The sequence below is a fragment of the Anopheles aquasalis genome, chromosome 3 (genome assembly GCF_943734665.1).
Source record: "Anopheles aquasalis chromosome 3, idAnoAquaMG_Q_19, whole genome shotgun sequence".
Classification (NCBI taxonomy): Eukaryota; Metazoa; Arthropoda; class Insecta; order Diptera; family Culicidae; genus Anopheles; species Anopheles aquasalis.
The window spans coordinates 41,544,064-41,559,063 of record NC_064878.1 but is presented as its reverse complement, the minus strand read 5'-3'; the positions used below and the strand labels follow the sequence as shown (position 1 = coordinate 41,559,063).

Sequence of the window (15,000 nt, the reverse complement as noted above, 5' to 3'; positions counted from 1 at the left end):
GTACAAAGTCGAACCGGGACATCATTTATCAATGCCTCGCAATCAAACAGACACCCCAAAGTAGAAACAAACCTCCGAAAACGGTTTCGAACCCTTGGCATGTCTAATGCTTCCACATCCTAATATCCAGTGGAGAGCAGAGGGGGCCCGCGGGATCGAGGTGGATCGCACGAGAAATTCGGATTCGTGCGCTAATAAAACAGTAATTGCCGTGTTTTTTGGGCTTATACCGTGCATGATGATGTGATGCTGGTCCGCCAGTCCTCTGCTCTGCCTCGGTGTGCTTGCCTCGATGATTAATTGCATTCTAACGACGGCTCGACACACGGCCCGAAAGGAGCAGGGAAGCTCGAACCTCGAACTCAAACTCGAAAGTTGCTGTAATGTTGCGCACAGGCACGGAAATCAACATAGAATTTTAATTTCCAAGGCACGTGAGTCACCAGGAATGATTTGGAAGCAAAAAAAAAAGGCGAAGAATGAACCTAAAAGAAGAACAAATCGAAACAGAGAAAAAGGAAGCGGAAAACCACTTACCGCGCTTTTGCATGAACAGGAACAGATCGTCCAGGAATTCCTTCCGCTTCGGGTCATCGTTGATTTCGTACAGCTGCAGAAGGAGAGAGACAGAGAGAGAAGGAGAAGGACATGATGAGCAGAATGCATTAGAAATGGTGAACCGTACCGATAATGATGGAATTGAACTTTCGGACCCACGATATCGAAACGGAAGTTGAACAAAAAAAATGCCATTCGGCGCCATCGCCGCACGTCACGCTTATCTCACCGTTATGGCCGCCTGTTGGTGCAAGCAATGAAGTGCAGTCAATTAGCTAATGATTATCTGGCCCTGGCAGCCGGGCAAATCAATTGCATCAACTCGCCGAGCGCTGCTGCTGCTGCTGCAACGGCGTATGAGCACTCGACGAGGTGCACCTGTGGCCACCATTCCCCCTCGATGCATTTCCGCCCAGGCACCCACGTGGATTTCGGGGTCTGGTGGGAGGGTGTGTTTGCCACGCAATCGTCATTTTTAATCGCTGAAGTCGAGCGAAAGTCGGCAGTCGGCGCCCAGGCAACCGGCTTGGGTGGCACATTCATGTGTATATGTCTGCCAGAGCGTGTGAGTGCGGGATCAACATTAATTACAATTGGCATCCGCAGCATTAAAACTTATTTAAATCGATTGCGTGCTTCGTGAAATTATTTTTATTAGCGCATGCCCCTCCTCCTCCTTTTGCTGTTTCAGTGCAATAGCAACAGTAGCAGCAGCAGCACAATCATCGCCTCACTTCGTGCGGTGCAATGCATGCATGCGTGCGTGCCAGTGCGTCCACCTCCTCCTCCTTCAACCACCAGCTGCACAGAGCTCGGTTGTTGTTATTATGTGCTGTGAGTGCGATCACTTTACGCCAGGGTCGAGTGGCTGGGCAAAAAGTGAGTTTTGTGCAATTGATTTGCCACACAATGCCACCACGAGCACACCACCACGAGGAGCAGTGTGCAGAGCTGTGGAAATGGATGGCAATCTGTTGGAAAAATGGCTTCCACCACTAAGCTCTAAAATAGTTAAAACAATTAAAAACAGTAAAATAATGCAATGCACCACCACGCTCAGCCATACTGTTAACAGCGGGTTACGGGCGACACATCATTGCGACACAAATGGCGATGCAGATGCGCATGCACGACGCAACAAAGTACCGTGTACCTTGCAGTCTTGCACAGGGACACAACAGACACAGACAACCCGGAAGACGGAGTAGTGCGCGCGCGAAAGTGGTTAGCGCGAAAGTGGTTCCACCATGCCGGCCCGTCGACCGGCCACGCGGTTTGTGACAGCGATGTGACACCTAGGCAAACAAGATGCGCTGCTAAGGACACAGACACACACATGCACACTCTCATTCACGCACTTTGGTGAACACGCGGCAGGCAAACGGCCACCCGCCGCCCCGAGGGACCAATTTTCGATTGCGTGTGAAAATGAAGGCCAAGCAAGTTACCAACCAACCAACCAACCAACCAACCAACCAACCAACCGACAGACAGCCCACAGACCCCATCGCATCAGGTGAGATGTGCATCTTGTGTGATGGCGAGGGCGCGCATTACAGGACAACAAAATTCACTGCAAAAAAACGAACAGAACCGAACGAACGGGAAAAGAACACCGGTAGTCAGCAGAGCAGTCTTGCTTGCTAGTAATTGCTGCAAGGGGGACGCTTATCATTGTTCGGTTGGACACTCCTGGCGGTGGTCATTATTACGTGTGCAGCTGTGGATGATGATGTGTGTGGGGCGCAGGAAATTGTGATGCTAAGCGTATAAATGCGAGCGAATTAAATGTTCCCCCCCACCAAAAAAAAAAGGGTACAGCACGACCACAGGGTCCGACCCCGTTTTACGATGATTAATAGCATCGTTTGCGGAGTTTATATCGGTCAAATCGGCAACAATGTTACAAACCCCGGGTACTGGGACAGGTTTCGGAGACAGACATAAGCTTTATCAATTTACATTACACAAACACGAATTTACTTTTGTGATTAATGATCCGGTTGGTTTTTTTTATATTTAAAGAAGTAACAGGACCACGCATTACAAAACAGCGCGCATCCTTCATTTTGTGAAAGCAATTTGGATGCTTGTAAAACTTAAACTGGTTCAAATTACAACTTGAAACCGAGTTTTCCGAGAGCTCTCCGGTGAGCGTAACAATCCGTGTAGTGCGCGGCTGTTGTGCCAATTTGTGGAGATTATTGTTAATTTTTCTAATTCTCCGGAATCGGAACCCATTTAACTCTCCGGGAACCTCACGGACGATGCCCATCATCACCATCAGTCCCGCTAGCCCCAGCCAGCTATAGATCCAATTGGATATCATCAAAGTGTCACGCGATACACGAGCAATAAATGGTGTCTCGAGATTATGGGCCAGGGCCGCCAGGAAGTACACGCCAGTCCAAACAACACACCGACTGATCCTGATCATCTCGCGATAGTGGCGATCGATAGTGGAACGCCCTGGCATGCTGGTGCTGCTGCATAATTGCTGCCAAAAACATTTGCAAAATTATTTCTACACCGATCTGCATGCAAACCGTCGTCGTCGGTTGCGTGCATGTCAAGTGTTCTCCCAGAGCCCAAGGACCGAGAATCATACTCGTGCTGGCCGGCTGGCTGGCTGGCTACCGTGCACCGCATTCTCCGGGCACGGATGCACCCCCGGGGGGCAGATTCAAATATTGGCTTAATCTCTGGCTGTACAACATACCCCAAAAAGGCACCAACACCATGTGCAGTGCAATAGCAGCGTGCGCGCGCGCCCGTTCGCGATATAACAAAATACAAACGGTCTCTGGCTCTCCCCCCAAAACCAGCCGTCCGATGGCCGTCACAACAAGGGAAGAAAACGGGAAAAGGGTGGCATGGGGGGGAAAATAATTGCAAATCATGTAAGCAGAAAGAGGAGGGGAAGCAAAAATCGTGAGCAATTTTGCATACATTCTGCCTTCCTCGACACACTCCAGGCCTGGCCCCCTGAAGGTGTTTCTCGTTGTACAGCAAAAGGGGATAGAGGAGAATTTCGTGCAAACGACGTGTGACGTCGTCGTCGTCGTCGAGAACCCGTCGTTTGACACTACGTCACCACAGCTGACAGCTGAGACCATGGCCGGACATACCGGGCGGGGGGGCTCTGGAAAATGTCGGGCTTTTTTTAAGTTAAAGCGCACATGACTGCTTGTGCGATCGTATCAGCGATACCTGGCAGATGCATACGAAGCCATTGCTATTTGATTGAACAGATACGGAGTTTTAAGGAGCTACACAGCACTCACACAATTACATAGCTACACATAAAAAAAGGAAAGGATTTAATGGTGACAAGGATGAAGTAACACCAGTCATACGCGTCACACAATAACTTATGATATTGCATCGCTTGCGCTGCTAGGAATTTACGAGTTTTCCACTTTCGGAGCACAATGACAATGGACTCCTCCGTTTTATTGGCAACAGATAGCGCTGGAGACGGCTGGCTGGAACGCACAGAGTCACCAGCGATGCAGCTCCGCTGCACATGACACCTGCTTCTGCTTCTGTTTCTGTTCCCATCGTAGACCACAGTGGCAGCCATCTTGTCGCAGATGTAATGCGCACATTAACGCGTGGTTTTGGCGGTCGCACAGCGTGGGAATAGGGCATACGTCGAAACTCAGCAGCTCCTAAGCACCTCATACCCACAATCTACATTCGTTGGCCTCTGGCAGCAGTGGTGACGATGACCTAAATTGTGCGACAAGAGCGCGCGCCTCCATGTCCTCCTTCAGGTGAGGGGATGTGGTTTTCAAATAAGAAATTAAGAAAAAAAAACCGCAAAACGGTACTAAACACTTTCGTTTTTCAACCGGTTTTCCGTTGCGAGGGGACAATGGACTCCCACTGTGTTGCGCCACAGGCCACACCGCGCTGCGGGACGCTTCCACTGGACTGGATTTGAATTCCTTGGAAGGGGTTGGAGAGTCGCCAAACAGTCGATCGTAAGCGACTTCTTGTTTTCCAATCATCAAGAAGAACATGCTTCATTCACCTTTGAGTCACCATTTTGATCAATAAGATGCTCTCTGTCTATCACAGGCAAATACCCGCCCAAACTCGCCCTAGAGTGCCAGCTAAACGTCTGGCGCCAATTCATGGCGTGCAGAGTCACCACCACCGCACAACTGCAAATCGCAACGAGATCGTTACCCATTTGTCATCGTGCGCACCACGGGGCCCCCCTTCTGACCAGAACCATCTTCATCTCGTGACCGGTGAGCAGATTTGATTGATGGACTACCACCACCTCTCGCTACTCCTGCTGCTCGTGCTGCAGCCCGAGGAGAAGAAGTCACTAGGCGGAGGGCCAGATGAGAATTATATTTATAAATTCCTGGCCGTGCGATGAATGTGCCGCCCGGGTTTTTAGCACCCAATTCTCAGACATCATGCTCCGTCGGTCGAGGGGTCGTCGTCGTCATCCGCGTATGCTCGCTATGAACTTTTCGGTGATCCCCAACAGGTCACGCAGGTCTCAAGAAGTTGTGTGTTCGTGTCGCTATTCCCGAATATGTTTCGCAGGTTAGCTGGTTGCGTTGCAGAGAAATGAAGAAAAGCTTCTAGCGACTTTAAACATCTTCACAGTTAGAAAGCAAGAGAGAAAGAGAGAGCGAAGAGATGGGTGAGTTCTAAATGATCGCGTAGCGCGCATCATTAACCAGATCAAATCACTATTTTCATCGTCAATTAGAAGTGTTCCGTGACGGGGCAGACTGTAATCAATCATTTAATTTCGATCGCCTCCTTCCCTCCATTCCTCCTGGGGCACGAAAGAACAGTCCCTCGGTGGCCTGCGATCGTTAAACAGACCCGAGAACAGTCGCTGCGGCCGGTTGTGGTTCCACCCCGCGCTTCGTTGCCGCGGTGGAGCAACAAAAATTAATTTATATTAATACAATTTATGATTTTAATGCTTGTAACGAGATCATTTACGTTCTGTTAGGGGCGGCTGGTTGGTTAGGAGCATCCGTTCGTTCCCTCGTCCGTTCCTAATGTTGCCGTGTTTCCGGATCATCGTTCACATGGCCGAAGATGCCGAGGAACCGTGGATCATGGAATGTGTTGCTCCACCTCAATTAAATGATCAGTGTTTAGATTAGCTAGCTCGTCTCCACAAAAAATGCTGGGGAGTCAATGATCGCACCGCAGATATCGTTTGTTCCATTTTCTCCTTTTTGGATACAGATCATCATCATTTTTAGGGAGGATGACGGTTGATCTACTACATCAGTGATCGTCGAGTTCGCGTTTTGAGGATACGAAAGTCGATCATGATGAGTTCAGTACCATGATCAATCACGCTTCATCGAATAACGGCACCGAGTGACCAGAAGAAGCATTTTGCAAATCGTCAATCGGTAGCAATTGGAATAGAGGACAAGGTTCTCGATTAAACATCTTTTTTCATCGATTCTAAATGAGCAGCTCGTCATCTGCTGCTGCGATCATCAAACCGCCATCGTATCGCCATCGACTCGTAGACCGCGACTTGCACACGCCCACGAAAACACTCATCTATCAAAAGCCCTAATCCGCCGTGCTCGATGTTAAAATACATTTAATGATCGCGCGTAAATCTTAACCATAATATCTCGGTCGCATACTCTCCCGTTCTCTCTCTGTCTCTCTCTCGCATGGACTGTGATGTGCACTCGATCAACCTGGGCCGCTGGGTTGTCGCCTGAGAGATGAGCGACGATCCGCGAGATACTTTGCCGTTCACCATCAGCGCGCGCTCTCGCCAGCCAGTGATTTATGGTCGAAGTGCCGTGCATGCAGCGAAGGGTGGCCAACACCACGGAGTTGCAACGTTGTAACCAACTTCGAGGCCAGGCCATCGAGAGTGCAGACCCCTCAGGATGGAGCAGATGCAGATCGACGTCGATCAAGGCGGAAGGAAGCTTCTGCAACAGGTGCTTGCGTGCGTGCACCCGCAACGATGTCCAGCGCCGTGTTCAGCTGACCTGACACGGAAATTTGTGGTGCCGTTGGGGTTGTCGGCTCCGTGGACATTCTGCGAAGGTGCGGAATCCAAGGTGATGCCGTTAGCCAAATTATGCCGCGCCATTCGATGCGATCTGATCAGTTCTGATCAGGATTGCAACATTGAAGACTAGGCCACGCCTAGGCCAGTCTCTCGGCTCTGGTGGCGGATCATTAGCCATCCGTTGGACCAAGAACCACCTCGAGGGCCACACAATCATGCCCTTCCCTTATTGTTATCTGCATAACCGCGTACGATCGTGAGCATAAAATGGGGGAGGGAAAGCGAAGCGGTTTATCGCTGGCTCCGGATCTCCGGCGGCTTATGAACTAGGAACGGACTCTTTCACTTTGCCATAAAATGGCGCAAACGATGCTGCTGCTGCTGCTGCTACCTTTCGACCCCTATCCAGGGGGGTTTGATCATAAGACGCCCTTACCGAGCGAGCCAGAGACCGCTGAGGAAGTCCCACTACTTGCGGGAAATGGGGAGCGTCCTGGCCATGGCCACAAATGCGAAGAGAATGAACCGTGGAGCAGCGCCACAAGACGAATGACTCTTGGAAAGGCTTCGCAACCGGGAAGGGTGATACAGAGAGACAGAGAGAGAGAGAGAGGGAGATTGATTTGAATTTGACACGCCTCTCCATCGCTGACCCACGACCTGCAACCCCATCGCCCCCCTTTGCCACCCTCTCCTTGCAGCGTATAAAACGTTTAATAAATTTATATTTTAAAGCCCGCGTCTGCCACACCGCACGAGGCAATGCACGAGGACCAAACGGCGGACGCGGCTCACAATGAAATGAAATTAAGCTCCAGCCTCCGTTCCGGTTCCCATGGTTTATGGGTGCCGTGTTCGTCGGCCGGCCAGGAGCGTTTTCGTAACAAACATCCATTTTGCTTTTACAAAAAGCCCACATCACCACTGGCGAGGCGCAAACGGTTGCGGCATAATTTGTAAATTAAGACCCTCTCTCCTTCTCTCTCTTCAATAACCACACTCAAGGAGATGGGCACACAAATGAAAGGGATGTCTTGGGATGAGCCAAACGGGGACAGGCGTGTGAGGTTGGGTGGGTGTGTGGAGCGCTACTCACTGTGTGCCAGACATTGTTTCGCGTGACAGACTTTTTCACCGATCGGTGCCTTACCTAAAACGAGACGGAGAGAAAGGAAGAGAGAGAGAGAAAAGGTGAGAAAGCAATAAGAAGAAGCAAAATAAAATCGCAATCACTTGCAAAAAGCTACAACACGGTTGACGAGGATCCTTGTTTCGCGCACAACCCTCGTTCAAAAGTATCCTGTCTGGACTGCCTCTTCAATATCCTGGGCCAATCAACACCGCCGCCGATCGGTTACGGTGCGCATATCAAATCATAATGGACCGGAAAGCCATGCGCGTCCGGCCAACACACCGCCGTCTAATTGGACAAACATGCCGCGCACCGGGTGTGCGCATGTTTTCCATTTCTTAAAAGAAAATACGTGCGATAATTTACTTAATCCCATCATCACACCCCACACATCACGCTGGCTTTTGTGTTGTTGTTGTTCAAAACATTGTTTCCAACATGCTGGATTGCTGCTCAAGAGCTCATCAAAGCATCGAAAGCATCGTAGGGATCGCAGCGAGACTGGATCGCGGAGAGGATCAAAGTTATTAAAAAGGATTTTCCACCGTCAGCCAGCCAGCCAGTCAGCCGGTCAGCCGGTCAAAAGGGAATAAATTCCGCAACTTTATTACCTCTTCGCGAAGAGGGTGCATCGAGAAGAGTGCAAGGGAGAGAGGGAGGCTCGTACAATTCGCGATCAGCCTTTTTGGGGTGTCTGTCTTCGACCGGGATTCGATCTTCCATTTTTTTTTTTGTTTAAATTCTGGAATGTCCGCAACAGACGGAGCTGCAGCAGCAGGAAGTTTGGGTAGTAATTTTGGAGTCGTAAAAATCATCCCCCCCACAAAAAAAGGGGAAGGTTCACGGTGTTGGAATGGTCGCAGGTTGATATCCTCCCGATTCCTTGACGGACGCGACTCGGACGGCATTTTATGTCAAAATCGCGCTTCGGAGCACTGCATCAGTCTCAGCCTGCGATCGTCGTACTATCCGACCTACCAGCCGGTGTCCATCTTCCCCCTTTTCCCTTTCTCTTCTTACCGTCGTCTGCTTCAACGAAAGATGGATCGTAAATCGAACATTTAATTTTGAAGAACGCCTCCCGCGTGTCGCTTCATCTTCAACGCTTCATTGCCTTCCATTCTGATCTGATCTTTTGGAGCCGGAATGTCAGAGCTCAGTAATGGATTCAGTCCTCTTCTGATGCAGCTCTAGAGCTAGGGCACTCGTTGCACGCGGCTAACGGTAACCAACTCCAGCATCCATGCTCTGCTGCTGCGTAGAAACCAATCAATCCGCGCGCAAGCGACACAAAACTAAAGGACACAGTAGCGCGAGCAAGGATTAGAGCCCTACGGAACGGGTTTTTGAACCCCAAGAGCACCCCTCGGGGCCCGGCATCCGGTTTTATCGGTTTCGCTTCCGTTAATTGAAGGTCCGCGCCGTCACTCTCTCATCACTGTCCTGTGTGCGAGCGAGTGCGAGCGCGCGTTATGTAGTGTGCCATAAATGAGAAAATCATAATTGGCAAATGATGATGATGATGATGATGATGGTGATGGTGACGATGATCCCTTACATTACAATAACAATGTAATTATTATATTATTCCATCATCGACGACGGCGGCACATCACACAAACGGTGCAACGGGTGTACCGTGCTCTGGAACGAACTGAGGCTGGCCAAGCAGCTGGCTAGAACCAGACCGGAATGCTCCCTGTTTTTTTTTTCTACATCTCCATATGCATTTATGTTTCTTGTAGCGCTTTATTTCGTGGTATCGGTACCGCGGTAACAATAGTCGAGGCTGATTGGTGGTGAGCCACACAGCAGGACACTGGCACCACCGTGGCATAATCCTTAATCCACAAACTCTTATGACTGTGTGCGTGCGTGTAGGGGAATTCCCGTAATCCAGGCGCAAAAGATTAACACAATCACGGTACGGCTTGGCAAGAGGCAGCCACCAGGGATGAGCAGCTCACCGGGCGTGAGTAAGCGGTTGTCATCGCTCTCGCAGTCACACCGAGACACACCGAGAGGGATGCGACGCGTCTGTCTGGGGCTTTGGTGTTTATTCAATTAACTGCTGTTCGAGAAGATCGCAATCGACGTCGCGAGTAGCTCTTCATCTGTCATTTTCTTTCTCTTTCTCTCTCTCTCTCTCTCTCTCTCTCTCTCTCTCTCTCTGTCGTTCTAAATCATTCGCTTTATCATTCACTTGCACCGCTTCGCTAGGCCTCCACTCGCTAGAAGGATTCTCACGCCACATAATTAATGTGTATTTCAGTAAGCAAATTATTATGATTACGGGATGAGACTGAAAGAGTTCCAGGGGGGGTTGAGGCAGGTTGGCCTATTATGTTCATTATCTGGAAGCTAAGTGGCGCAACGGCGGAGCCGCAGCTCCGTCTTCGACGACGACGACGACGCAGACTAGGTGTCGGGGATCAATGGCGCATCAACCTGAAGGGGGGGAAGTGAGGTGGATCACCTCAACCCAACACCGCAGCTGGATGTCTCTCTCTCTCCAGCCGCACATCCCAGACGACCCCACGGCACGGCATCCACAGCGTGAGACTAGCCGGGGCCCGAACGATTATCTGCTTCCAGGCCTCTAGCAGCGGAGTCATCAGGAGGATGCACCAATTCCGATTGAGAGCAAACCTTGATTAACCTGCGACTGGCTGACTAGCTGGCTGGCTGGCTGGCTCGATGGTTGAACGTTTCCCGATTGTCTGCCAGAGAGCTCCGGGTGTCGGGCGGAAATTGTGTGAGAAAACCGGCGGGGCACGCAACTGTCGCCGGCACCGCCGGTAGATTCCATGAATGAATGAACGGGGAGCCCCCAATTTGAGGTCGAGAAGATGCTGTGTTTGCGCTTTTTATGCGCCCGTTCCCGACCCCCACGGTCGTCTCCAGTGTTCGTTTGATAGCGCGTCAATCATCGGCATAACCGGTGAGATCGGCGGATCGAAGATCGACTCTTGGTGGTGGTGGTGCTGCTGCTCCTTGTTCGCCTTGATGATCATAATCAGTTCGTGGCACGCAACACGCCGCGCAATCGTGTCAGCATCACCTAGGGGAAGAAGAACTACCGCTTCCAAGTCTGGCTGCTCGCCGGTCCGCCGTTCAAATTAGCAATCAGGAGTCAGGAATTGATCGGATTTAATGATCGCCCATTAGCCAGCATTTATCACTTTGATGCCGGAGTGCATCAAGCCATTTTGAGAAGGCGAATTAAAGATGAACTTGGACTTGAACTTGGCACTAGAGCACCGATCTCTTCGTTAAGCCATTAAACAGTGTCTCAGAAGACAGACATCTGCTACCAGTCCCACCCGTCGATTACATTTCTGGGTGTAATATGCTGCAGCATAATGTGTTGATGTGTTGATGGTAGAGTTTGTGCATCAAACCGACGGAACATCGTCTCCCACTTAAGCATCTCATGAAGAGGGATGATAAACTTTGGTTCTTCCGAGCGCACCACACACCCACCACTTGATGCTATCCGCCAGCTGCTGCCAGCACTACATCTCTCCAGCCATCTAGGCCGCTTCCCTCAAGGCGCTACGCCACGGATCCGACGGATTCATTCATGAAAGACTCTTCACAAGTAACCGGTCCTGGTCCCAAAAAAAAAAACAAAAAAATCATCGACCTCGAGTGCCGACAACCCCTGGGGAAGTCAAGCAGTGCGTCGTGGATTCAAATCCAACCGCATCATCATCACGGGCAGTGGCAGTAGCACCCCAACAACAACAGCACTCCCAAAAAGCGCTCCGCCACAGAACACTTGACACTGGGGCATCAAAAAGCTCACCCTCGTTGGATGCCGGAGTCTAGGCCTCTTGCTGGCTCCCGCCGGTCGAGTGCTCGAGAATTACCCGCGATCAACGGCGGACGCCGATCAAGAACGATGCAGACGCAGGCACGAGCACGCAATCATCGAAATCTCATCCAGACGCACCACCAGGCTCTCTTTCGGTCTCTGCCGGCGAAAAGTGCCACTTGATTACACTCGGGAAGAGCACCCGGGGAAAGAGAAGAAGTATGTTTTGATCATCGTCATCACCCACGGGTGAGGGGGCCGCGCGTGTGATGATCTCAACACGATCGAGTGCGATGATCACCAGTCTTTTCAAACCGGGATCTCGCTTCCGTGGGGCGTGTGGCCAATTGGAATCATCCCGGCATGCCCCCGGTCAGTCGCCAGGTAGTCAAGTATCCACGTCCGTCCGTTCACGGCCTACGCGTGTGCCCCTCTCTTTTTCGGTGAGTCAGCCATTTTCCCCAACCGGATAAGGGTCCTCGTACCAAGGTGGTGTACGCATCATCCGTTCTGTGGCTTGCTCCCACTCGCTCGCTCAAGGCTAGAGTGGCCACTGAGGAGGGACACCAACCGCCACCATTGGCCGCTCGAGGGACGCCGGATTAATTGGAAACCTATCGAAGAGGCGCGATCGACCGCGCGCGATCGCAGGAGTGGCACTCGAAAAGCTTACCGTTACAATCCGAAGATGGGGCGTGTGCTTCTGAATCAACACGCCCGGGAGAGGCCACGCGGCCACGCACATATGCTGCGCCACACTGCTGCTGCTGCTGCTGCTACTTTTCTAATGCTCCTTTAGGCTACTACTTCCAGAAGTACCTTCATTGAGCTCTGGCTCAATCCTTCTCGAATCCAACGAAGGAAAAATCCAACTTTCGAGTGTTCCGGATCCCTTTCCCGGTTTCGCGTAATTGAAATTGGCAAATTTCTTCGCACAAATCGAACACCGGGACCGTGGGAAATCAAAACAGGGCGCGCGCTCGTGTAGTGTTTCTCACGGCTAAATCATTTGCCTCCTGGCCGGTGGTGGTGGTGGTTGATCGATTCCGCGCTCCGAGCCAAGCTAGACCATCGAGCAGCGCAAACTCCTAGGATCAAGTGCTCGAGGAATGGGCGCCTCTGTGATGGGCGAGCTCTGGGAGTTGATTAATACATATCGCCCCGCTATCGAAGGACGCCCCCTGTATGGGGTGCGCCGCCTGTCATTCTTCACAATCCTTCCTCTCTCTCTCTCTCTCTTTCTCTCTCTCGCTGTGCCACCGATCCATGCTGATCGATGTCCTTAATTATACCAAAGGCCAGCCCCCACGCCAGGACCGGACCGAGCCGAGCGCCGAGCCATTGGGACTGTAATCAAAATTCTTGATGTGAACGTCGGGGTCCGTTCGTTCGTCCCGATGGTGCCCGATGCCCGGTACTTGCGTGCGCCAACTCCGGAACGATTCCGGTAATGCTCGACGGTCGGTCGTGTACGTACCGCGAGCGTCCATTTTCCAAACCATTCTTCCAGGTCCTCGTCTCTCTCTCACTCTGGGCTCTGGGTCGTTGGTGTACCGTACCGAGAGAGTGAGAAATAATAAAACAAAAATACATTCTAGGACCACGGCGACTCGATGGTGGTGCCGGTGCGCGACTTGTGGCCACCACCACGCATCGCTTTCGTTTCTCTGTAATTATTCTACAATTAATCAAAATCCAACCCCTTCCTCCTTCCCCGTCCGCGTGTGTCCAGGGAGTGCGCTCGCCCATCATCTAGAGCAATGCATCCACCATCCATCCGGCATTCCCCTGCCAGGTTTTCGGAACGGATGAAGTTTGAATTTCATCAAAGCGCGAACGTGGAACGGAGTAAAACATTCAACGACCCCGCTCGCGATGACGACGAATGAAGTTACATCTCGCGAGCTGGACCTTCAATCCGGGCCTCCCGGGCTCTCGGTCTTCTCTTCCGGGACCAGCTAGCAGTAAGCCAGCTGGGGCAATCTGCGCACGAATGCACGATTAATTGATCGTGCCAATCAGGCTCGAGGTGCAAATGTTAAGTGCGGCTGGAAATGGGTTTTTGCGCCATCTTCCACATTCGCGTTCGATGGCATCGAGACGAAAGGCGCCTCGGTGCGGTGCCGGAGGATGGCCTGAGGATGGGCTGTAAAAACGGGGGGCTGCTCGTGTGCTAGTATGAACTTGAGGTACAATCATTGGAGGCATTAAATGCAGTGCATTGAGGATAGCAAATTCATGGAGGTCGAGGGGAAATTTGAGCTGTCTCAGAAAAAGGCAATAGTACAGAAAAGTTTAGAACTGCAGTGCTCTGTTCGTAGTTGTATGTCACAGTTTGAGCTACCGCCTTCGATTCTTTGGGTTTATAGTTGATTGACTAGAACAGTTGACTTTGTGACTGATGTGCTGTACTAACGGTTGGAATTTAAAGAAGTCCAAATTGAAATGTCTTGCGAAAGGATTGAACACTTTCCTCAAATAAATCTGGCTGATTTCTTGAAGCATCAGCATGAACGGAAAGAACATGAGTAAAACCAAAGAATACCAAAAGAATATTGCTTAATGTTTGCAAATATCGTCTTTCGATCCAAATCTAATTATCAGTGGACATCAAATTTTGATTACCCAGGTATATAAGAATTTAAAGAATATAGAATAGAGATTTGAAACAGTTGATGGCAGTAATTCTTAGCATTACAAAAAGGTTGCGATCAGAAAACGGATCACATATAATATTCCAAGAGTGACAGGTAAGAAAAGTGTCAACTCACAGAACCAGCTAGAACACTATAAACACCCTAGGTAGAAATTATTTGCAGGCAATGGAGAAGATCCTAGAAATCCTTCCACACGCTTTACATCTTCGATTTATTTGGAAGAAATCATTTGTCCTATTCCATCTCTTCCTCAATAGCACGATCTTCCACCCTCTTCTAATCACTTGTACACCTGCACTTTCAACCCCTAACGATGGTACACAGAATCTCACCAAAGGAGAAAAAAAACACCCAAACAAAAACCCATTTAAGGGCCATCGCCATGCGTCACAGGCCAAACAACATACCGGGGCGAGCGATTACGACTCTACCCCTGGCCCCTGGTGGTAAACAGTATCCACCCCAGGTACACCACCGCCGGACGGCCTCTCATCCTCTCCTTCATCATCGTTCGTTCCTCGGCGGCGATGCGAGATCGCGACCAACAAAACAGGCGAGCGATCGCGAGCGCGAAAAAAAAATCATCATAATGATAAATGAATCTTATAAAATCTACTCCCTTTCTCCACGCTCCACCACTGCCGCCACTCGATCACGATGATCACGGTGTGTTGAACGATGTGCCATCGCGTACCCTGCTCTCGTGGGCGCCTCCATTCGCTCCACCGCACGTCTGGACAACATCAACCGATGATGTTCCGTGGTTATGTTTTGACGTTTGGATATAAAATGTCTTATTACAATT

At 50.6% G+C, this 15,000-nt stretch overlaps 1 protein-coding gene across 1 annotated transcript in view; it reads right to left on the bottom strand.

Annotated features, from left to right (window-relative positions):
* LOC126577248 (protein dead ringer) overlaps positions 1-15,000 on the bottom strand; it is a 98,034-nt gene that overhangs the window by 32,009 nt on the left and 51,025 nt on the right. Inside the window, exon 5 of the mRNA XM_050238718.1 lies at positions 538-610. Coding sequence (XP_050094675.1) covers positions 538-610 — 73 coding nt within the window. The remainder of the gene's footprint in view (positions 1-537; positions 611-15,000) is intronic.